General features: G+C 45.2%; 1 protein-coding gene across 2 annotated transcripts in view; it reads left to right on the forward strand.

The window, feature by feature from the left end:
* Positions 1 to 23,694, forward strand: part of UBASH3B (ubiquitin associated and SH3 domain containing B) — a 138,917-nt gene extending 115,223 nt beyond the window's left edge. For both annotated transcript variants that reach the window (XM_082683711.1, XM_082683710.1), the window contains exons 7-14: positions 3,703 to 3,835; positions 5,014 to 5,134; positions 5,775 to 5,897; positions 7,496 to 7,588; positions 8,991 to 9,135; positions 16,121 to 16,227; positions 17,717 to 17,826; positions 19,080 to 23,694. In XM_082683711.1, coding sequence (XP_082539837.1) covers positions 3,703 to 3,835; positions 5,014 to 5,134; positions 5,775 to 5,897; positions 7,496 to 7,588; positions 8,991 to 9,135; positions 16,121 to 16,227; positions 17,717 to 17,826; positions 19,080 to 19,217 — 970 coding nt within the window. In that variant the 3' untranslated portion in view covers positions 19,218 to 23,694. The remainder of the gene's footprint in view (positions 1 to 3,702; positions 3,836 to 5,013; positions 5,135 to 5,774; positions 5,898 to 7,495; positions 7,589 to 8,990; positions 9,136 to 16,120; positions 16,228 to 17,716; positions 17,827 to 19,079) is intronic.
* The last annotated feature ends 628 nt before the right edge of the window (positions 23,695 to 24,322 follow it).

The raw sequence follows: 24,322 nt of genomic DNA on the forward strand, positions 1-24,322 counted from the left end.
CGACCCTGAGCAAGTCCCCAGCCTTGGGCACATGAATGCCCAGGTGAGAGAGACCGTCTCAGGAAATGGGCAATGCCGGAACCTTGAAAAGACACATGGTGGCCCTTAGTCTTCTTTAGAGGGATAACTGTCCATTGCCCCTCCCTTCTGTCTTGCCCCCAAACCAAACTGGTCCCATGTTCCGGACAGCCTGTGTCAGGTGGCCAGCTGTGTCTGGACAGATAAGAGGGACGAGAGGCACCTTCCCTTTCTCAATCGGAGCGGCTCGAAGCCAGCCCTTCCCCAGCATACGGGGGGATCTCGCCAGGGCGCGCACGCTGGCTCGTCTCTCCTCCCTCCTGCCACGTGCCAAAGTGGCTGCGAGCCGGGAGCGGGGAGCGCCAGCTGCGTGGGGCGTCGAACGCTGTCATTACCGCCGTAAAAGAGAAGCAGAGAGGGGCCGTTCCAGGGAGCGTTTTGCTTGGAGGGAAAAAAGGCAAGTTGACTCTCTACCCTAGTTAGCAGCAGGCAGGCAAACCACACACCCAGCAGTGGGAAACTTCTTCTTCTTCCGGAATGATCCCCTGCCCCGCCATTCCTTCCTCCCCCCTCTAGCCCACCCTCCACCTCCACCCCTGCCCAGGAGCGTTCTGTGGCACAACTGGGAGGTCAGAGCTGCCTCACGGTCCTTAAACATTTTGGTTTTTCAGAAATCTAAGTTGGATTTCCAAAGTCACCGCGTCATGCCCGTAAAAACAAGTGAAGCATAAGGCACGTGGGTACAGGGAGGTCTCAGAGGGTTTGTCTGAGGATACACGGCACCCGGACCACTTTTTTTTTTTTTTTTTAAAGTCAGGCCGTACGTGGGCGAAAAGCCTGTGTGAGAAGCCCTGCTGACCCATTTCAGATTGGTGTTTCCAGATCCGCTCCCGTCCAAATTAGAGCTTGGGCCAAAACATGGGGACACTGGTCCAGGGACCATGGGGACACTGGTCTAGGGACCAGCGGGAGGTTTGCGTGTCCTCTCCTTTTATTTGGAGAGATCAGTAGCAAGGAGAGCGCCCTGGGAACCATGTCTGGGGTGAAACTCTCTGCAGCCCCAGCCAAGGCTGCTCAGAGTGGGAAGTACAAGTGTTAGGACACCATCGTCAAGAATTTGAGTGTTTGTTCCTGTAGTCTTGGGTTCAGTTCGTAACAGTCCCACTCAAAAGCTGTGTGACCTTGGCCAAGTTACGTGACCTCTCTGAGCCCCTGTTCGTCAATCTAGAAGATGGAGATGAGAATTGCCTTTACCTCACAGGGGTGTTAAGACTCCAAGAAAGGACTGAACTTGACATTGATCAGTACCACATACACAATAGCACTGAACCTAAGAAGCCGTCAGCTTTATGGGTTTTTTTCTTTTCTTTTCTTTCCAACTTGTGTTTTCCAGTCGTCTCCAACATGCTTGTCAAATCAAATGTCTCTTCCACGGAGGTGATCCTGTAGAAGCACTGCACTTTCCTGTTTAACCCCAGAAACAGAAATGACCTAAGGAGGCTCCCTATAAGACAGATCTTCTCTTTTTCTCTTTCCCCCCTAACCAAAGTCAGCCTCGAGGGTATAAAGCCCCCGGAAGTGCTCCAAAATAGCTGCCGTGAGGGGAAGTTGCAGAGGGGATCCAAGCAACAAGTAGGGACTTGGGGTCAGTTACCCTTCATAGCCCTTTCTTTCGGCCCTGTCGTTCTTCTCATTTCTAAGTCCCTTCTAAGAAACTCTCTCCCACCACCCTTCTCTTGGGGCATCTTGCCTGGTTCAAAGTGTCTCGAGATGCTTTGTAGTTGGTGAAGCCCCATCATGTCCCTTGCATTGCGGGTGAGGGGCCAGCTGGTCCTTCCGGGCTTGACCCACAGGACTGATGTGGCCTAGGGATGTGCCAGCATCCTCCCCACCCCCAGTACTTGAGAAGATGTCCTGGGTATCAGGCTTCAGCTTCCTCCCTCCGCTGCTCTCAGCATAAAGCCTCTGACTGCTTTGTCTTCTGGAACTGACAGCACCAGACTGTCTCAGAGCGAGTCAGGTCCTTTGATTACAATGACAGTTGAGAAGAGAAGGAGGTTGGCTTTCTCCTTGCCAACGGAGCTGAAGGAGAGACAGAGAGAAGGGATTCTGCCAGTGTCTTCATAGCTATAATAAAGGAAAGAAAATTAAGGGACGTGTACAAGCCGGGTGTCAAGACGATGCCATCTATCCCGACATTTCAGGCCCTGAAGCTTTGATGAATCAGACAGTGAAACTGAATTTTCTTTAACGGTGATGTTTGCAAAAGAGAGCGCCTGTCCATCAGGCTGTGAGCGGCACTAGATTTTCTTTGTCTGCGTTGCTTAATTTTTTCTCTAGGTCCCTCGGGCTGTACCCCACACTGGCTGGTGCTGCCGGTTAGGTCCCCCCTCCCGGCAGCCCCAGACCTGCTGAATCACAGTCTCTGACAAGTGGGGCTCAGACATGGTTTTTTTTTTTTTTTTAAAGCTCCCTTGGCGATTCTGATAGTCGCGAGGGCTGACGTGTCTCTTTCTCAGGGTAGGAAGCTTCTGAAACCCTTGTGTGGAAGTAGGGATGAGTCGCTGTACAGACACAACGGGGGGTACTTCAGAGAGGGGAGGGGTCCTAAAATTATTAAAAGTCAGAGCATTTTAAAAATGGTTGGCCTCACAACCAGTCGGCTTTATTATACTGCTGAATTTAAAAAGTTCTTTTCCAAGATAAATTTCAAAGCCTACACCTGTGTTAACACTTAATCTTCCTGAATGGATGGGGTTAATGGTACAAACCAAGATGGTGGTGAGGAGACTCAAATGAATGGCCACCCTCGTTATAACGAAGCAGGAAATCGAAAATGTAAATGCTCTCCCCTGAACACTGCTCAGGCAGGCAGAGGAGATCTTCATGGGATTTGCCTCACGACCATACTTACATGGCAGTGTTGATTAGATAAAGCTTTCTGGAAGCCTCGTTAATCACAGTAATTTGAATGTGGCCTAATTTGCTGCCCCCGCTGTCAGTGAGACCTCGTTGGGGCTTCTGTAGTCAGTGTCACACCCAGAAATGAGAGTTCTTGGCTCACGGCTCTATACATCTGGTGAGAATGGCCTCCTCTGAAACAGTTCCCGATTTCATCATCTCGTTGGAGGTATTATTAAGACGGGGAGAGCGGTGAGGCAAGGGAAGAAGGTGGAAGAGGGGAGAACAGCCCTAAGGCTTCCTTGGTCATTGGGAACTACAGGCCAAGTGGTGGAGGGAGTAAGAAACCTGCCCCCAGCTTGTCAGTTCAGATGGAAATCGCCATAGAAGAGATGAAAGGCGATAGGAATTGTGGGTTTTGGGGTTTTGTTTTTTGAGCCAGAAATGTAGCTGGAAACAATGGTACAAAATTGATAACTCATTACTCTTTAGCATGCCTTGGCCTGTGGCCTCCTAAAAACAGGGCCCCACCCTGCCCGGAGAGACGAACGTGTCCATTTAGAGTACAGAAATCCATCCACCCCTAATTTGGGAACTGCAAGACTTCAGTCTAAAACGAGACGCTCCTCTCCAGAAATGGGGCGCCCTCTGCGCTGCTGTCCCAACCACGACACCACCCAGGGCGTGCTTCCTGCTCATTCCCACACTCCTGTTGAGCCCCGGGGTGACATGCTGATGACTTTTGGCCAAATCAGTAACCATCTTCCTTATCTTCCCCTGCAGGTCTTACTCGATCTTAAACACAGCATCTTCTAACGCGCTCTCATTCGGGGACAGTGTGTTGGAGAGGCGACAGTATGAGGATCAGGGCCTGGGGGAGACGGCGCCCCTGACCATCATTTGCCAGCCCACGCAGGTAACGCAGACCCGTGGGGTCATGGCCTCAGCTCTACTCGGGATTCACTGGGCACTTACGTGCTATGTGGGAAGGCTTGCCCTCCAGGCCCGAAACGGTCCCCGATCTCTCGGGGAGAAAAGGCACAAAACTATAAAAGATACACAGAGATGTAAAGCTAGGAGGAGTCACGTGGGGGGAACGGACAGCGCCTACCGCACCTGGGTCTCGTCTCGTCGAAAAGGCGGATCTGCAAACAGGACACATTATCTATAAAGTCATAAGAGTTCTCTATCTATTTCAGAAGCCACTGTGACATTAAAGAAAAGAAGGCTCTTAGCCCAGCGCCTGGCACATGGTGCAGGCTCACGTATGTCTGAGTGCTCAGTATACGCCGGGAACATTGCAGAATGGAGGAGTAGGGGGTGGGGATCATTCTGAACAATAGAGACAAAAGCAAGTTGGGGGGCAAGAGACTAGATCACATTGGCTGGAGCCCAGGCTTGAATTAGGGACGAGTAGGAGAAGAAATGGGAAAGATCATGGCACAAACCCGTATACTAACCCTGGCAGGGCAGCTACCTGGCAGCAAATACAAAAAGTGTTGGCCGCATCAGAAAAGCTGGGAATAGCTAGCTATCACCAAGAAGGAACACAGAAGCGTCTACAAGGATCCACCCAGCAGTTACAGAACCTGAAGTCATTTGGACATGCCTTGGACTAGACCTGCCTATTTCATCACTCAGAGGGAGCCAGTGTCCTCCCTGAACGGTTTCTGGGAGCACCAGCACACATATAGTCAGACAACAGAGCCAAAAGTGGGATCAGAAGGGGCCAAGCTGGGGGAGACCATCCACCCCTATGGTCTCACCACCCTGTGTTAGAGGTGAGGCAGACACTTTTGTGATAAAAGTCCTTGCCCCCTGAAGTTGTTGATCAGGTATCCCTTTGGGGGAGGACTGGATATCTAGCTTGACCTACTGGATAGCTCTCCCTTGGAGCTGTAGAACAAACGGTCTTTGTCCTTGTGCCCCCATGTGCAGACAGGCCAACATAAATTCCAGGTAGTTCTGAGATGTGTCCAAGTCCTGCACTGGCAGAACTTGTTCTAGAACTTGGCTCTGCTCCTCTGGCAGCTGGCTCTAGCACATGTTCACTTTCTTATATGCTTTCCCCACTAATAGCCTTTCTCTCTACAGCCTCTGAGGGTTAATAGCCAGCCTGGCCCTCAGAAGAGATGCCTCTTTGTGTGTCGGCACGGTGAGAGGATGGATGTCGTGTTTGGGAAGTACTGGCTCTCCCAGTGCTTTGATGCCAAAGGTGAGTGGGTAGTTGACCTGCTTGGCATTGGCATACCTATCGTGGCCTCTAGGGGGCAGAGTGAAGCCGCATTTGTCTAGATGGAGTCCTTTAGGGTTGTTCCACCAGCTAGAGGAAATGCCTATAATCTGTTACAGGGTACATTCTTCTCCCGGTCTTGAGTGTTAGTGAAGAGGTAGGTGTTCTTGTCCCCATTCCGTAAACTGGGACACCAGGGACCAAAGATGGCAAATGTCTTCCCATGGTCATTTGGCAGAGGCAGAAACAAATGTCCCGATTCTGTGGCCAGAAATTCCCTCCATTAAGTCACCCTGGCTCATTTTGGTTCCCTTTCCATGTGAGTGGTGCGTCTAAGATCGAGTGGCTGGCATATCCCAGAATCCTCCTGCTTTAAAGCGAGTGGCTCTTCTTTCACTTAAAAACTCCCTCTCGTCACATCATCAACAAGTGCAGGTATAGATGCCAAGACTCTACCAGAGGAAATGTCCACTTCGGTGTTTTCTAGAAAGTTCACTTGTTTCTTTGGCCCAAAAGGAATGGAAATGGGGGGCTCTGAGGTTCAGCAACAAAAGTCCCAAGGAAAACAAAGTCATCCTTTCTCTGCCTTTTTTTTTTTTTTTTTTTTTTTTTTTTTGTCCAGGCCGCTACATACGCACCAACCTGAACATGCCTCATAGCTTACCTCAGCGGAGTGGTGGTTTCCGGGATTACGAGAAAGATGCCCCGATCACCGTGTTTGGATGTATGCAAGCAAGACTGGTGGGTAAGTGTCCTGAACTGATTACACAGTCTTTCCTGGCTACTTCTTCCAAAGACTGGTTCCAGTGGGCATGCCAGGACACTCTGTATGGCTTTCTATAACTTTCCTGCCAGCAGTTTATTTCCCCAGTTCAAAAGGGATTTATTACGTAACCATGAAGTTCAGAACACTGTGCTAGGCACTGGGCTGGTTTACCCAAGTGAATGAGGTGTGATCCCTTGAGGGCCGTACGACCCAGGGATGGGGCAAGGTCAGCTTCTAGAGCAGGGGTTCAGAGGAGAGAAGCCTGCAGGGGCTGGGTATAGAGAGGCCAACAGGACCCTTTGAAGAGGGTCAGTTCTTTGCAGATCTGTTCCATACCTGCCCGGCAGAGACAGCAGCCTTGTCCCGTTCAGTCATGTCACGCAGTCACTGACCACTTATTTGGTGCAGGGTCCTGTGCTAGGTGTTGGGGATCCAAGTGAGAGCCCCCACCCTCGGGGGAACAGACTTGTCAGTGGATAAATATCATACAGGCCGAGTATACTCAGAAATCGAACCGGGCACAGAGTATTAGGAGACCATTAAAAAACGCACAGAAGAGTGGAGAAGTCACCTGGGCAGAGAAGGACCAGGAGCGTAGGAGAGAACAACATAAAGTCACAGACATGTGGGGCGCCTGGGTGGCTCAGTGGGTTAAGCCTCTACATTTTGGCTCAGGTCATGATCTCAGGGTCCTGGGATCGAGCCCCGCATCAGGCTCTCTGCTCCGCAGGGAGCCTTCCTCCCACCTCTGCTTGTGTCTCTCTCTACTTGTGATCTCTCTGTCAAATAAGTAAAATCTTAAAAAAAAAAAAAAAGAAGGGGGCACCTGGGTGGCTCAGTGGGTTAAGCCTCTGCTTTCGGCTCAGGTCATGATCTCAGGGTCCTGGGATCGAGCCCCACATCGGGCTCTCTGCTTGGCAAGGAGCCTGCTTCTCCCTCTCTCTCTGCCTGCTTCTCTGCCTACTTGTGATCTCTCTCTCTCTGTCAAATAAATAAGTCATAGACATGAAAAATAGCATCGAAAGGACTTAGAAAGCAAGCTCTTTTTCTAGAACACTGCTTGTGAGCCACACGCGGTAAGGCTGGTGAGCTGGATAAAGACAAGTTCACAGACGACCGTGTCCGTCCATAGTAAGGTGTTTAGACTTTATCCAGTAGAGAAAAGAAGGGTGTTGCATGAGGAAAGTGTTCAGGGACAGGGATTTACCTCTGTTATCTAAGAATACAACAGGCGGAGACCTTGTTTAGCGCAGGATAAAAGTCAATCAAGATCTAATTGTCACAGTACAGACCAGCTCGTTCGTTCGTATCACAAGTGTGAAATCAGAGCATTCTCGTGTTTCTGCATCTCTCCTAGATGGGTATTTTCCTGCTTGTTAGCACCAGAGAGAAGGGAAGAAAAAGACAAGGTGGGGAGGGGAGGGGGGTCTTGGAAACCAAGCTAACGATGCCAACTGTGTGTGAGCCCCCACCGAAAAGGGGATTTGCAGGGTCTGCCTGCTGCCTGCTCCCACGCGGAGCTCCAACGGAGGCTGCCTAAACCCAGCAAACCGGTGGTTCTTTGTGTTCCATTGCAGGGGAAGCCTTACTGGAGAGCAACACCATCATCGACCACGTCTACTGCTCCCCATCCCTGCGCTGCGTGCAGACTGCATACAACATCTTGAAAGGTCAGACGCCATAAAGGTCCACAAATCCATCCTCCTGCCTCCAGATAGCCCTACAGCTAGACTATCCTAGACTTGCGGGACATTAGCCAATGGGAATCTTCAAATGTGAAATTTATAGCCGTGATTCTTTTGAATGCTATCTTTGCAAACATCCCCAAATCATACTCTGGTGGCATTAAATGAGATGAAAGGAGGTATACAGATCATTTTTTGCTTGAAAATGTAAAGCCCTCTTGGATGAATGGTAGGCTTGTGAAATATCGTTGTCTAGCAATAATTTGGAGCCTACAGTGTGTGATTTTTTTTTTAACAGTGAAACCGTGAAATCATTTCCTCCCACTCTGCTCTGTTTGCTTCTTGTTTATAATAGCAACGGTGCTCCTGAGTATCTACAAATCTTAATCATCCCTGTTTCTGTAGTTAATTGGATGGCTTTAAAAGCACCATTGCTATAAAGATACTCAACTTTCACCTTAAAATCTGGGGAAGCTTGAGTTGCATGGATCTCCGCTCTCATTTCACTGGAAGGAAAACCAGGAGAAACAGAATGGAACTATTCGCTTATACCAAACAAACGAATGAGCCAGAATTAGCCAAGCCAGAGAAGAATGGACACTTCCTTTGAGACTTCCATTCCTTAAGTAACCAGAATGCATTTATATATTAAAATACTTTGGGCACCTGGGTGGCTCAGTCAGTTAAGCATCTGCCTTCAGCTCAGATTGTGATCTCGGTCCTGGGATCAAGTCCCACATCAGGCTCCCTGCTCGGTGGGAACCTGGTTTTCCCTTGCCCACTGCCCCTGCTTGTGTTCCCTCTCTCATGCTCTGTCAAATAAATAATAATATCTTTTAAAATAAATAATAAGATAAAATACTTTATATATTAAAACACGGCTAAAAGCATTATACAGAAAGTTCAACAGGGACAAGTCCTACGCTGAGGGTAATTACCCTTTGAGAAAATGCAGGACTTGTGCACCGGCACTTGGAAATACTCAAAATTGGATTTCCTGGTTGAGAAAGTGAATAGTTTCCATGATATTCAAAGACAGTTTCAGCTGTTGTAGGGCAGAGGATGCTAAGAGAATTTCTGAAGTTTCTCAGTAAGGCCGTCTTGGGACTTCCCTTAGCAAAAGCCAGTCTAGTCGTCACAGAAGTGAATACATGACACAGGTAATGACTTGTGTTCCTTAAGTCAGAGACCCCCTAAAGCCAGCATCCATCCTGTCACTGGGGTCAGAGGATGAAGCTCGTCTGTTTGTCACACGTGGAAATGAGAAACCCTTGACCAAAGCCCTGTGCTGCCACCTTCCATGCAGCCCCCAACAGAAAAGAGACTGACCAGAATTTATACAACAGTTTGGCCTGTTCCTTTACCTTCATTTCCTTTCACATCTAAGGTTTACAACAAGAAAACCACCTGAAGATCCGTGTAGAGCCTGGCTTATTTGAGTGGACGAAATGGGTTCCTGGGAACACCTTACCTGCGTGGATACCTCCGTCAGAGCTAGCGGCCGCCAACCTGAGCGTGGATACAACCTACAGGTAACCCTCTGGGCTGCTGCCTCCCAGAGTCAGTGTGGAAGTACTTTTCTACACCAGGTCGGGCCGACTCAGGAGACAGAGGACCAGGCAGGGCCCACAGGCGGTTGTCCATAGTGGTGGGAGTCAAGTGATCATTTCAAAGACCACAACCAAGAAAGCCAGCATTCCCTCATACTTCACACACTGGGCTTTCCTGACTTTGTTTTGTCTCTTTCCGTGAAGGATAAAACCATTTTGCATTCCAGGGTTGTCCACCAGCGAAACCTGATGCAGGTCCAGAAGCTTGCTGGGGTGGGGGTGGGAGATTGAGGAAAAGGACACAGTCTTGCCTTGGACTTCCCTTTTTCATTTTTTTCCAGAGCATTCTTAATTCTCTCGAACTTCATTTATTATTGCTGTCACCCCAAAACACAGGCAAGTCACTTGTCCTCTCTTACAGATGAAAGTCATTCTATTTAGTGAGCACATAGAACAGTGACGGCAACAACAACTAACCTGTATTGATCCTTTCCTGCGTGTCGAGCACCGTGTAATCTCATTGCTTTACCATCTCCCCCTTCCCAGTCCTTTGCTTTTTCCGTGAGACTAGACGGTGCTGGCAGTAAAAAGGAAAAAAGCGTTTGTAGACGGATCACAAATGAATAACCCTCATGTAAGCCATCAGTGTAACTGTATTATTACTGGTGAATTCTTAACTCTCAAAACTCCACTCAGGTGTTTGTAAAATGTCCCTGAGAAGGGATATTCATGCCCATTATAGAGGAGAATTAAGTTCCTATTTCTTAAGGCAGAATTTGAAGCAAGTGACCAAACAGCAATTTCCTCCTTGTGATAGCCTGTGACCTTTCATTTCAAATACCTGCCCAAACCACAAATGAAGCAATGTGAGCTTCTGGCAAAGATAGGAGAAAATATCTTTTTTTCCAAATTCATTTCCCTTTTCTGTAAATAAAACTTTGGATGACCCCATAAATTAATTAGTGTGTGCTACCTGCTTAAAGGAATTAGCATTCCTCAAAAATAAGATTAAACCAATCAATCAGATCCCCTACTAGTAATTCACTTTTGAACAACGCAGGGGGTGAGGGATGCTGACCCCCCACACGGTCACATTCACACACAATTTTAGATTTCCCAAAAGCTCAACAACTAATAGCCTACTGTCGACCAGAATTCTTACCAATAACATAGGCAATGGACACGTATGTTGTACGTTTATGTAGTCTATACCGTATTCTTACAATAAAGTAAGCTAGACAAAAGAAAATAATAAATTTGTAGTACTGAACTGTACTTATCCAAAAAAAAAATCCACATATAAATGGACCCACACAGTTCAAACCCATGTTGCTCAAAGCTCAATCACACTTCACATTTTGCCCTATCTCCCCTATGGCAACGGTTTTTCCATCCTTTGGGGGAAATGGCAATCAATTATTGTCCCCATGCCAACAGCCCTCATCCCTCTGGGCTGGAAAGAGGGTGAGTTTTTGTCAACATTGATGAAATGACGTTCTTGATTCACTCCCCCTCAGCATCTCCCAGCCAACCTGGGCCATAGTTTACCCCCTTAACTGCATCCTGCACATCTTCCCAAGCTCATTTACAAAGTTCTCCAGAATCATCCTGTCTGAGCCTTTCCACGCACATGCAGACACACGCAGCAACAGTAGTACAAGCAGAAGAAAAACACCAGGAACTTGGGGGCCAGGACCTGGTCCTAATTCCAGACTTTTCTTTTGTTCTACAGAAAATCGAAATTCAGTTCAACCACTTTGTATACCAGGGGGAGAAAAGGATTAAGCCTCTAATACTATAAATTAATTGTGAAAGTCAACATCAACAATAAAGCATGTGAGAGGCACATGCCCTGGAGTTAAAGCCCCTGTGCACTTATGCCAAGTGTGCCAACCTTTTGAAGCAAGTAGTGATGCCCAAATGATTGAGGAAATGTGGTGGGCAGAGGGGCAAGGACTGATAGGGTATTATACATCAAGCAAGCCCCAGCTGGAGAGTCCTCTCATCTTGGATCAAGGAGGAGGAGGGATGGAAGTAGGTTAAGGAAAATCTAGCCCGGTGACTAATACCCAGGTGTCACCCACAGGCCCCAAGACCAAGCCTGGGGGCGGGGTGTCGAAAGCAGTCCCAGTCTCAGGGAGCTAGGCCAGAAGGATCAAGACAAAATATATATATATTTTAATATATATTTTATATATATATATTTTATATATATTTATATGTGGTGTATACATACACACACACACACCAGTTGGATTGGGCTTCAGAACTGGGCTCTAATTAGAGGTGCTAGGGGAATGGGGCATGAGTCTGGAGTGTTAGAGGGGCAGTGAATCATACCTTAGTGTGGGGCTCAAGGCAGAAGCCCACAGTATAGCCTAGGCCAAAGCAAGGTTGGGAGTAGAGCTTGTACCAGGATGAATCCTATTCCAGGGCTGCTACCTGAGCACCCAGGTCGAGCTGGTGGTTGGAAGCCTACCTGACTCTGAGCTCTAGAAGTGCCATGCCTGCTGCAGACAGTGGTGAGGAAGCTTGGACTCTGGCCTCCCCCCATCAGAACTAGTTCAACCACGGAAGCCTTTTGTAGATTCCACTTCAAGGCAAGAACTGCCAAAGGCAAGAGCTGACCTGGAGAAACCAGACCCCAGCATCTACCTGTTCTTCCCTTCTGCAAATCTCAGACATGACCATGGTCTCACCAAGGAGATGACTCCCTGCACCATACAAAGTGGCCTTTTGTCACTATGCTGGGCTCCCGGGAGACCAGGTGATGGAAGTGGTAATGGAACTAGACAGGAGGTGGAGACGGAAAAAAGGGTTTGCTCCAGAACAATGAGCTCCGTCCCTAAAAGCGGTGATTCATGTCTCCTTCTGTCCCCCGGGGTGTTGTGAGACTCAGAAGGTTGTCTCCTAGGAGAAGTATGCTTGCTGAGGGAATGTGATTTCAAGGAGTGTGGGTTTCCTTCAGATGGATGGGAATGGCACTGAGAATGTCATTCTTCCTCTCTGGACAGTAAACCCAAGTGCACGGAAGGGCTGCCTTGGGGGTGGCACACTGTCGAAACCATCCAGAATGCCTCTGGGTTTACAGGTAGTGAGTGATCTCAGACCAGACTCAAATCCAGGCCGGAGAGTTGCTAATGGTTTAAGTAAAGACAAGTCCTCTCTAGCCTTTCTGAGCCTTAGTTTTGTCAACCACAAACAGGATTTTGCAAAAGGGTTGCTAGGAGAGCTATATTCACAGCATGCAAGTCGGTCACTTTGCACAGAGCCTGACACATGGGAACCACTCAATAAATCTTTGTGGTAGTGGTAGCAGCAGTAACATGTTCTGATTAAGATGCCATGTGACTTCCCTTTGAGGACTCACAACCACCTCCATCCACCATCCAAACACCAACAATGAAAGATGAGACAGAAAATATGATATAGCTGTACTCAAAGACAAAATACACATCTTAGAGACCAGCAATTCAAAGTAGTACAGAGAGACCGGAGCAGACAGCAGTGGCTGAGACTGAAGACATGCAGTGTCACCAAGATGGAGAGCCCTGCATTGGTCATCCTCTTACATACCTTTGTACAGTGTTCATAATTACCATTTGCACGAATAGCCTGCACACCTCAGCCACACACTGAGAAGTCCCCAAGCGTAGAAGCTGGGTTCCCTTCATCTTTGTGTTCCCTGAGCTTTTCCTATTTCCGGGTATATGGTCTATGTTCAAAATAAGAAAAAGGAAAGACTGATGATTTTATAAGTTCACAAATCCAATGGGCCAAATATCTGCATTTAAAATCTATCCTTATAACTCCCCAAACTCATTTTGTAAGACCAGCATTACCCTGATACCAAAGCCAGATAAGTATTCTATAGGAAAGAGATAAGGACTCTGTAAGAAAAGAGAACCATAGGCCAATATTCCTAATAAATAAAGATGCAAAATTCTCAACAAAATATTAGTGAACCAAACTCAACAGCACATTAAAGGAATCATACACTGTGATCAAATGGGGTTTATCCCTTGGATGCCAGGATGGTTCAACATATAAAAATCAATATATGACATACTGCATTTATAGAATGAAAGTTAAAAATCATACGCTCAACTCATGAAGAAAAATCATTTGAGAGAATACCCACCCTTTAATAATAAAAATGCTCAACAAATTGGGCATAGAAAAAATATACCAAAACATAATAAAGGCCATATATGACAAGCCCACAGCTAACATCAAACTCATGGTGAAAGATTGAAAGCTTTTCCTCTAAGATAGGAACAAGGCCCATTCACAAAGTACTAAAAGCAGTCAGGCTAGAAAAAGCAATAGAAGGCATACAGATTGGAAAGAAACAAGTAAAAATGTCTTTGTAGAGCATATGATTCTATATATGGAAAATCCTAAAGGCTCCACTGTAAGGCTATGAGAATTAAGCAATAAACTCAGTAAAATGCCAGGATACAAAAATCAACATACAGAAATAATTTGTCTTTCTATGTAATAACACATCTGAAGGAGAAATAAAACAATCCCATTCACAATAGCATCGAAAACAAAACAAAAAAAAAAATACTTAGGAATAAAATCAAGGAAAGAGGTGAAGGATCTGTATACTGAAATATACCAGACCACTGAAACAAACTGAAGACACAAACAAATGGAAAGATATCCTATGTTCATGGATCAGAAGAATAGTATTAGAATGTCCATACTACCCAAAGCCATCTCTAGATTAAAGGCAATCCCTATCAAAATCTATGTATGATGTTTTCCACAGAAATAGAAAAGACCATCCTAAATTTGTATGGTACTACAAAAGATCCTAAATAGCCAAAGTAAACCCAACAAAAAACAACAAAGCTGGAAGCATCACACTTCCTGATTTCAAACTATACTAATCTGTACTATACTATTCAAAATAGTATGGTACTGGCATAGAAACAGACACAGACCAATGGAGCAGAATTGACTGCCTAGAAGTAAATCCTCAAATATATGTTCAGCTAACATTTGAGAAGGGAGCTGAGAATACTCACTGAGGTACCATAGTTTTTTCAATAGATGGTATTAGGAAAAATGGATAACACCATGCAGATATACCAATGACAAAATTAACTCAAGATGAATTAAAGACTTATACATAAGAACTGAAACCATATAAAGTGAAACTCCATCAAACTAAAAAGTTCTTGCAAAGCAAAAGAAACAATCCAAAAAATGAAAAACAACCTACAAAAGAGGACAGCATATTATAAATCATATATCTGACAAGGAGTTAGTATCTAAAACATATGAAGAACTCCTACAACTTGAGAGTTAAAAAAATTTTTTTTAATTTAAAAATGGGCAGAGGGGGGCGCCTTGGTGGCTCTGTGAGTTAAGCCTCTGCCTTTGGCTCAGGTCATGATCTCAGGGTCCTGGGATGGAGCCCTAATAGGGCTCTCTGCTCAGCGGGGAGCCTGCTTCCCCCTCTCTCTCTGCCTGCCTCTCTACCTACTTGTGATCTCTGTCAAATAAATTTTTAAAAAATCTTTAAAAAAAAAAAAACAAAACAAAGGCAGGAGAATTCAACAGATATTTTTCCAAAGATGACATACAAATGGCTAACAAGTTCAGGAAAAGATGTCAGCATCACTAGTCATCAGGGAAATGCAATTTAAACCCACAATTGAGAAGTGACTTGGGGGAAATCAGAGGGGAAGGATGAACCAAGATAGACTGTGAACTCTGAGAAACAAACTGAGGGTTTTGGAGGGGAGGGGGAGGGGGTGTTGGGTGAGCTTGCACTGGAGCACTGGATGTGGTGTATAAACAATCCTGGAACACTGAAAAAATAAAGTTTAAAAAAATAAACTATTTTGAACTAAAAAATAAAATTCCACATATGAGTGGGGCGGGGGGAGGAAAAAAAAAACCCCACAATTGAGATACCACCTTACGTCTGTTAGAATGGCTGTCTTCAAAAAGACAAGAGCTGTGTTGGTGAGAATGTAAACTGGTGCAGCCACTATGGAAAACAATATGGAGATTCCTTTAAAAATTAAAAATAGAACTACCATATGATCCAGCAATCCCCCTTCTGGGTATGTATTCAAAGGAAATGAATACAGGAGCTCGAAGAGATACCCGCACATGGTATCACTCGTATGTGGAATCTAAAAAGCCAAACTCAGAGAAACAGACAGCAGAAGGGGGATTTCCAGTGACTGGGGGCTGGGGAAATGGGGAGACGTTGGTCAAAGGATACAAACTTCTAGTTAGAAGTTCTGGAGCTCTACTGTACCGTATGGTAATTAGTCGATAATACGGTATTGTATACTTGAAAGTTGCCGAGAGGAGGGTCGATCTTCAATGTTCTCACCACAAAAGAGGAAACGGTGATTAGGTGACCTGATGGAGATGTTAGCTTAACACTGTGGTGGAAATCATTTTATAAGAATAGGTGGACTTGATCGACACTTTCATACCTTGAACTTCTACAACGTGAAGCAACAATTCTGTCCCAATAAAACTGGGAAAAAACTTCAAAAATAAACAAAACCTATTCTTACAGCTTATGGTGTTTAAGGCTAAAAAAAGAGGGGCTTGGGAAATCTCTGGTGATCTATAAAGAGATCTAACTCTGCTTTGCTTCCTGTTAGCTGCATGACCCAGCGCTGATGGTCAGAAAATTAGTCAAACTGCTCACGAGTTAACCCACAAGTGGCACCTGTACGGTTCCCCTTTTCCACCCGTCACTGAGACCCCTTGTATGCACAGCCTTGATTTCTGCACATTCTGTACATTTCGACCCCACGTCCATAGAGTGGAACTACTCTTCTCCTACCTCCCTCTTTTCTAGGGAAATGGGTAAACAGAACTATGGGAACTCTAGAAAGGTCTTGAAATAAAAGTTTAGAATCCTAGCAGTTGCTTTGTCTTGGGATCAAAATGTTTTCATCGCCTTTGTTCATTTCTTCTCTTATAGACCTCACATTCCAGTCAGCAAATTAGTGGTTTCAGAATCCTACGACACTTACATTAGTAGAAGTTTCCAAGTGACAAAAGAAATAATAAGTGAGTGTAAAAGTAAAGGTAGGTGATATCATTTTGGACTCTCTAATTAATTAAATGGTCATTCATCCCTCGCAGTCTGTAAGCTATTCAAGCTGTTGCAACTTGCTTAGTAAGGAAGAAAGACTTTGCTTTCTTATGCTTTCATGTTAAATTTGTAATATTCTCTCTAGTAAATGGTAGATACGCCATGGGAATATATCAGACTTAGTTGCTATATGAAATCATTTAGAATTCTGGATTATAGCGGTTTATCTTACACTCTGTGAAGGAAGTTCCCTGTTAAAATTTCCAGACATTTCTTAACCTATCACTATTGTTGCCCAGGATTTGACCCAGGAGCATGGACACCCACACCTTCACCAACACAGTCACTGCTACCACTGACCAAGAATGATGTTCTGGAAGACTCCAGTCTGTCACTATATTTGATAAACACTAAACTCAAATATTTAATGATACATAAGAGTAGTCACCATCCACATTTAGGGAAAAAAGAGATGCCGAAAGTATATGCACATTTCCACTGCTTTTTAAGTTATCTTCATAGAGCAAAAACTGGAATTACACACACCGAAATGTTACCCGTGGAGAGCCCCAGTCAGCAGTATTCTAACAATTAACAGTGATAAATCACTCATTTCATTTACTACTCCTGTGCTCCCCACTGTAAAGATACTCGCCAGCATAGTCTATCAGCCAGAAAGTATCAAGTGCTCCCAGTTCTAAGGTGGCAGCATTGAAAACTGTATTATAAGAAGTAGCAGAGAGCCCTGTAGACACAGAATCGTTTTGCATCTTGATTGCGGTGTTTACAAAGAGTTTCACACGTGATAGAGAAAGGAAACTGCATTACGCCAGCCCCCGTTTCCTGATTTTGCTAGAGTACCATAGGTAGGCAAGATGTTCCCACTAGGGCAGGTCAGATGCCTGGTTGGTGTGACCTCCCAGCTGTGCCTCTAGTATATATACTATAATGCAGTATAATATAGTATATGTACTATATACTACACTGTATGCTACATACACACATAATATGCGTATCCATGTTTGTGTGTACCCATATTATGCAATGTCATAAATATATGAGATGTAATTTTACACATTGTCTATATTTACATACTGTATATATTCATAATTATAGCCTCCTATGCATCTATAATTATTTTCAGATTAAAAGGTTATTTTTTTAAAACAATATTAGGCTGCCTTAGAAATACAAAGCTTTTCAAAATATTGTTTGGCCAAATTGTCTCATTTTTTTAGGATGTCTATCCCTCCCCGGAACATTTGACCTCCCATATTTATAAAGTTTACATAGGTCTTTATAGAAATGGTCTTCCCAGGGGTGCCTGGGTGGCTCAGTCGGTTAAGCATCCCACACCGGGCTCCACGCTCCATGGGGGGTCTGCTTGAAGATTATCTCTCTCAGATAAATAAATAAATCTTTAAAAGGAAGGAGGGAAGGAAGAAAGAAATGGTCTCCCCAGTCCTTGCTTTTCTTCCCCAGGAAATAACATCCTGATTGTGGCTCACGCGTCTTCCCTGGAAGCATGTACCTGCCAGCTGCAGGGCCTGTCCCCCCAGAACTCCAAGGACTTCGTACAAATGGTCCGAAAGGTAATTCCTTTTTCTATCGCGGAGGCTGTGGGGCCAGGCAGTGTTAGAACGTTCCCTGCCCGGCCGACAGCTAAGCTGTTTGCAGCTGTTGTTTCTGAGCTGGGAAGATGCGTGTATCAATTCACTCGACCGAGCTGTACCGAGTGGTGCTCTGTGTAGGGCCTCATGTAAGAGACAAGGACGTGTCTGAGCGAGTTTTAGTTTCTAGGAGCGCAAATTTGGGAAGTAGCTAAGAATTCAGGGCAGGCTGTCTGGATTTCCCTGAGGAACCATGGACCGGATGAAGACGGGTGAGTGGACGCAGACAGCATCTGACAGCTCAGCTAGACGAGGGGGCCTGGGTGGTAGGCCAAAGGAAGCAGTGATTTAAAACAGTGAGGCTGCAAGGCAAACCAGGAACAAGGCCACGAGACAAAAACCCATGAGAGGGACCCACACATCTGGATTCTTCCTTCTCAAGCCTGTGGAAGAAGCTTTCCCATCAGCGGCCCTCCCACACACTTCCCTCCAGGCTTCCTGTATCTGCCCCCAGAGAACCTGATTCAAACTCGATTGCAATGCTTTTCTCATTTTTTTAAAAGTTCATTTATGCATCTGTGTCCACCACCATTACTCTGTAAGCTGCTTGAAGGCAGAGATTTTTGTCTTGTGTATAACCGCAGCTCTGAGCCTGTGCACAGAAATACGTTTAGGGACGCCATGGCTCCTGACATTAGGAAAGGCGAGCTTCGGCTTCAACTATTACAGATACCCATACCAACCAAGAAGGGGGAAAAAAAAAAAAAGAAAAGAAAAAAAGAAACTGGGTGAAAAATGTTTTAAAATAGCGTAATCTCTCCCATTGTCCAAATATAATTTCTGAAATGTCTGAGCTGCATTTTCAGCTTGATTCACAATTACGAATTAACTCTGGGCACCTCAGCTTTCTGTATGATTGTCCTCTTTCCTCCCACACTATTAAGCAGCAATCTATAAACAATTACTTAATTACACTAGGGGAGCTCACCGTTTAATGAATCTTTTCTGATGAGTCCCTTTGCCGTGTAAATGCCTTTCCCTCTAATTTGTCAATTTCATCTGTTTTGTTTTCCTTTATTGATTTTTGGAAGAAAGGCCGGTCTACAAAGCCCCTGTCAATTCCTGGGACTGTTTCTTATTCCCAAGGGCCACCTGAAGATCTTTATGTGTAGGTCAAAGCAAAAGCATTAAACCTCTGTTTTCTGTTTCCCCTTCCTTGACTACTCTGACTTCAGATCCCATACTTGGGGTTTTGTTCCTGCGAAGAACTGGGAGAAACTGGGATATGGCAGCTGACAGACCCCCCTATCCTCCCTCTCACCCATGGACCAACTGGGGGCTTCAACTGGAGAGAGACCTTGCTGCAAGAATAAATCACGGCAGTGAACGAGAAGAGGAGGCTCTAGAAGGCCGTCGGGAGAAGCGTCTTTCCGTGTGTTGAGTGACAGTGGCCAAGTCCGTACCACCTCCTAAGTAGACAGCTCAGCGTCTTTGAGCAGATTTCCTTTCATGCTTTAAAGCTCTGATGATGAGACTGGGGGAATGAGAAGAAGACCTGATTCAGGGATGGAATTCATTCTCTCTGGATGCTTACCTAGCTAACAAAGCTTTCGAGAACTGTCTTCATAAATCAAGGCACCTGCTACAGCAGCAGATGTGTTCTTCCTTCCTGCTGTGCGTGGCTGAGGAGCCGGAGAGCTCCTGAAGGGAGCAGTCAGCCTCCTCCAGGGAGGCATGCGAGGGGGCGGCGTGTGTCCAGAATCCAGCTGGAGAGACACCGAGCTGCCAGTTTGGGGATGGGATTCTCTCGGGCTCCGTGTCCAGTTAGGCAAAGCCAAGCTGAGAGATTCTTTTTAAGGTGATTAGAAAAATGGCCCTGCAGAGAGTTGTTCTTATTGCACATCAAATTCTCCCCTCCCTAGGACCCCCACACCCGTGCTGCTGGCTCAAGGCGCCTACTGGACGACTCCGTCCACCCTGGTACCTACTCCCGCCGCGTTTTCTCTAGAACAACTGGCTACGGCGTTTTGCTATGGCCCTTCCCCCTCGCTTCTCTCTGTGAAATGGGGAGACCAAGCACCTTTGGACACTCAGGAGGAAGACAGTCGTGCGACGTATTCAACTGTGGGAGCAAAGAACTTCCAAAATATAAAGCGACCTGGCATTATCCACGTCCCAGCATTTCCAAATCACCATGATCTGCTCATCTTTGCCCCTAGAGTCTAGACTGTGGTGACTGGTAAAGGATGTTGGCATTTTGAAAGCGTGTGTGTTCGGTCCGTTACTTGAGTCAGCAAGAAGCTCATTCCTGTGCAATACGGACGTCTTTACAGACCGTACCCAGGGTCAGGTCGTGTACACAGAGTACTTGTCACCAAGGGCAGCACATCCACCCATGCATCAGTGACACCAGAGACGCTCAGAGAAGTCAGGGAACTAATTTAAAGGATGACAGTCACGATTGCTGTGCGTGCTGTCATTTTCTATTTGTTTTTCTAGAACTTAACATACCGAGGTAGGGCTACTTAAGAAAAGGTGGGCGAGCCACGTCCTGTGGCTTCTCGTCACACCTGCTTCCTGAATTCAGAGGGAGTCTATCTAAAAGAAAAATAAATGACAATCAAACTAAGACATCAGTTATCGATGTGTATTTAATTGTGTGACTAGCTGACTGTTGGCCGCACACGACGGTCTGGTGCGGTGTAGTTCACTGTGTAGACAATGTGTGCAAATGAGATCTGAGACATGTAGAGAAACAGTGTAGAACAAAACAGTGTATGTTGTAGCAAATAGTACATATGAAACCCAAAAACAGATCTGTGCTCCCATTTGAAACTGGAAAGTGAGGATTCCTAAAAAAAGGAAGAAAGTGAAAGGATGCTGGCTATGTGTCTTAATCAGCAAGAGGATTACAGTTGGGGTTTTTTTTTAGGCCACTTAGACAAATATGTCATGAATTTTAGATTTTAAGAAACAAACTTGATTTTTTCTAGCATTGCACCAACACTGATCCAGCTACTGGGTATAAAAATACTCCGTGCTGATACCATTGAGTAATAGAAAATGTTTGAACCTTAAAAATAGGGGAAATATTCCCAGTAAGAGATTTCTAGGAGAAAAATCACATTATGGCTGAGAGGATGTCACTGCTACTCATTCTTTCATCTGTAATGAAATGAATCTATTGTTTAATCAGATCCGTAATGTTCATTAGACTCTCCACAAATTTTCTTGGATGTGCAATGGTCAGAATAATGCTTGAGCACCTCACATCTGACTTCCTTGAAGATTGTAGCTGTGTGTTCTGGGCAGCGTCTGTACCTGGGCAGAATAGGGCTCGGGATAGTTTATCCTCTCCCCCTCTTGGCTGTCTTGGTCCTGTGATGACCTGAGATGCCAGTTCAGCTGGGTACCAGTCCATTGTCCTTAGCACAATATGGACGGAGTCTTAGGCTGTCTTCTGCATGAGCAGGAGGCAGAGATCTGAAATCATGTGCTGAGTAATTGAGGTGGAAAACCCTGAATTCAGGAGTTTATTCTTCTGCTTTCATTATCTGGATTGTTGATCAAAATGGTCTGAATGATCTGAATTCACATTCAATTCTCTTTTCACATATTGGTATTTTAAAAACTAAGACTCCAACGGAGATATTCTTTGAAAATCATGTTGAATCTGTGTGTGATAAAAAGAATGCAGGAGTGTATTACATGATTTCATTTTCATCCAAGAATTCTAGGTTGACATCACACCCTGAACTTCAGCTCGGTTCTTTTTGAGCCAAGGCTGACGCTTATTTAGAACTAACATTGGGGGTGGGGAAGTCAGAGAAGGTAGGAAGGATGAAGGAGGGAAGGACAGACGGACATCAAGAGAAGAACCAAATGTTACTTGCAGACGGGAATTTTTGGTTTTATTGTAGAAAGTTGCCTGAAATGGAGATGAAACTAACTAAAGGCTTTGTTCTGGGATTGAAACTCTGCAACAGTTTGCTGCTGGCACAAGAGAGTCCCATCAATCCGCTAATGCCCCAGTATTATTCATAGGTAGGACTTCGGTTTGGGTGATTTTAACATGCCACGGCTATTCCTTGTGGATGGGAATAATTGGCACATTTTAATGCGCAAGCTGGGGGTCTCACTTTCCCAGGCCCTCTTCTCCATCACTGCGTGGGTAGCCGGGAGCTTATTGCTTTACCCCAGTGTGGAGTTAGAATACAGTGTTTTCCATTACATTTAGATTCATAGAATCTGAATGGCTGATTAAATGGCCATCTGATGGCTGAAAGAGGGGGGTATTTTTCACCCTGTAGTGAATGGCTTGGAGGAGTTTCTACTTTTTATTTGAATTATACTTTAACCAAAGAATTATTTTAAAATAACCTTATATTTAAAAGATGATTTTACAGAAAATAAAAAATTTTTAAAAAAATAGTATCTCCTGGAGTGATGTCGGTTTGGTAAATCATTGTGGATAATTTTTTTGCATTTTAGGCTGATGTGGTCATTCTCCTGTCAGTGGTATTTGGATGCATCTACATTGTCCTCCAACGGCGCTTAGCATTACCATAAATGTATCTTTTCCACTCAACTAGCTGTGTTCCTATTGAAGGAAGTCTTCTATTTCAATTACCTAGTGTCACTGGGAACTAATTGAAAAGCTGCAGTAAGAGAAGTTCTGTCTCATTGTCTTTGCAGAAAAGCGTCCCTCTGTAACAAAAAGGGAGGCATTCCTCCGTAACCTAGGCACTCTGCAACTCCCGGGTTTAATTTGAAAGCGGTGATGAATTGCTCTTTTGAATCTACTCTGAGTAATGCGTGTGTTCGAATACAGATGAACCTCCCTCCCTTAATTTTCACAGGCAAAGTCACAACTGTACTGTGTCTGCGGGAACTCAGATAATGAGGCGCAAGGTTATTTGCATTTAAATTGTAGTCCTGCACACGTATGAGAACTAAGAGGCAGGAGTCTAGTCCCGCTGCCTTGCCAGCAGGGATGAGACTGGCCTTGGAGGGTAGGGGAAAAGAGCATTTTTAACATCTACTTAGGTTAATACTCACTTTACAGAGGTGACAGGAGGAGATTTTGTTCAGTGACGGCAGATGCTTTTCATGTTTAAACATAGGATTCAAACTGGATTTGCTTCTCTTTAACACTTCAACATAATGAATTTTTCCTGGGAAAGTAACTAGCTATAATGAAAATTCGAGGGAAGGAGGAAAGGAAATGCCGCTAAAGACGGAGGAAATAACTTGATCTTTAAATATGTATAATATTACGTTCAGCGTATGTAAGTTTAAAATTATAGTGAGGAGTCGTCAAACTTAATAGACAATCAGCGCTTACAGATGTCTTACACAGTACCACTTAGCTGCCATTACCCACACAAAAATCAGGATTTTGCAGCTGTTGAACTATTCTTGGACTATGTGCAGGATACACATGTATCATGGGAAATGTGTGCTGGTTCTTTCTCGGATGGGAATGCCATCCCAAAGCATTTCGGTTATGCATAGACCATTCTCAACCTGCTGTTTTTAGAGGCATATTGGTTTCTTTCTCATTTATAAGGCTATTGTATATTTTTTTATTCTTCTATGTGATTCAGGTGTATTTATTTGAAGAAAAAGGTTTGTCATTATAAGAAGGGAAACCACACAAAATTGTATCACCAAATCCCTTGTAAACTATCTGTGGCATCTACGCTTTCCCAGCTGTCTGCTCTTCCTCTGGATACAGCCCCAGCACCATTGTAACTAGATCATTCCATTCCAGGAGCATCTCCGTTTAAGTGGTTCACAGATGATTTAATAAAGAGGAACTGTGTCCTCAGTCAATCCAGAGCAATCTCATATTATATTCTGAGTGGTCTCTATTCCTATCATGTTTTCAGATGTTACTGTGGTCATTATTGTTTCATGAATGTCCATTAAGAGTGGGATTCTTCGCTCAGGGGCCCAGAGGGGGGTTTGCTGCTGATGGAAATGGAAAGGTGCTCTGGGAGCACTGTGGAGGTCTCTGATTCCCCTTTGGCGAGGCTCCCCTCTGGGTCACCCAGGCTGGAGAGGTGACACTCGCCCAGGAGTGAGAAACCATGCTCCGAAATGCTCCGAAATGCTCTCATTGCGCATGCGCGAGCCCTCACCCATCACCCCTCACCCCTTGCTTGCCTTGAGAAGGTAGGCATGCGAGGGACCATCCATAGATTAAGAATTCGGGTAAGAAAAGGGAAACCCAGCGCAAGCTAGGTTCCACACTACCAAAAGTCATAATAGGCCACCACCCTTCTTTTTTTGAGAAAGAGAGCGTGAGCAGGAGGAGGGGCACAGAGAGAATCTCAAGCAGACGCTGAGCGCAGAGCCCCACGAAAGGGCTCAATCTCTCCACCCTGAGTTCATGACCTGAGCTGAAATCAAGAATCAGATGCTCAACGGACTGAGCCACCCAGACACCCCAACCCCATTTTTGAAGTAAGACTAT

This window comes from Mustela nivalis (assembly GCF_964662115.1).
Source record: "Mustela nivalis genome assembly, chromosome: 9".
NCBI lineage: Eukaryota > Metazoa > Chordata > Mammalia > Carnivora > Mustelidae > Mustela > Mustela nivalis.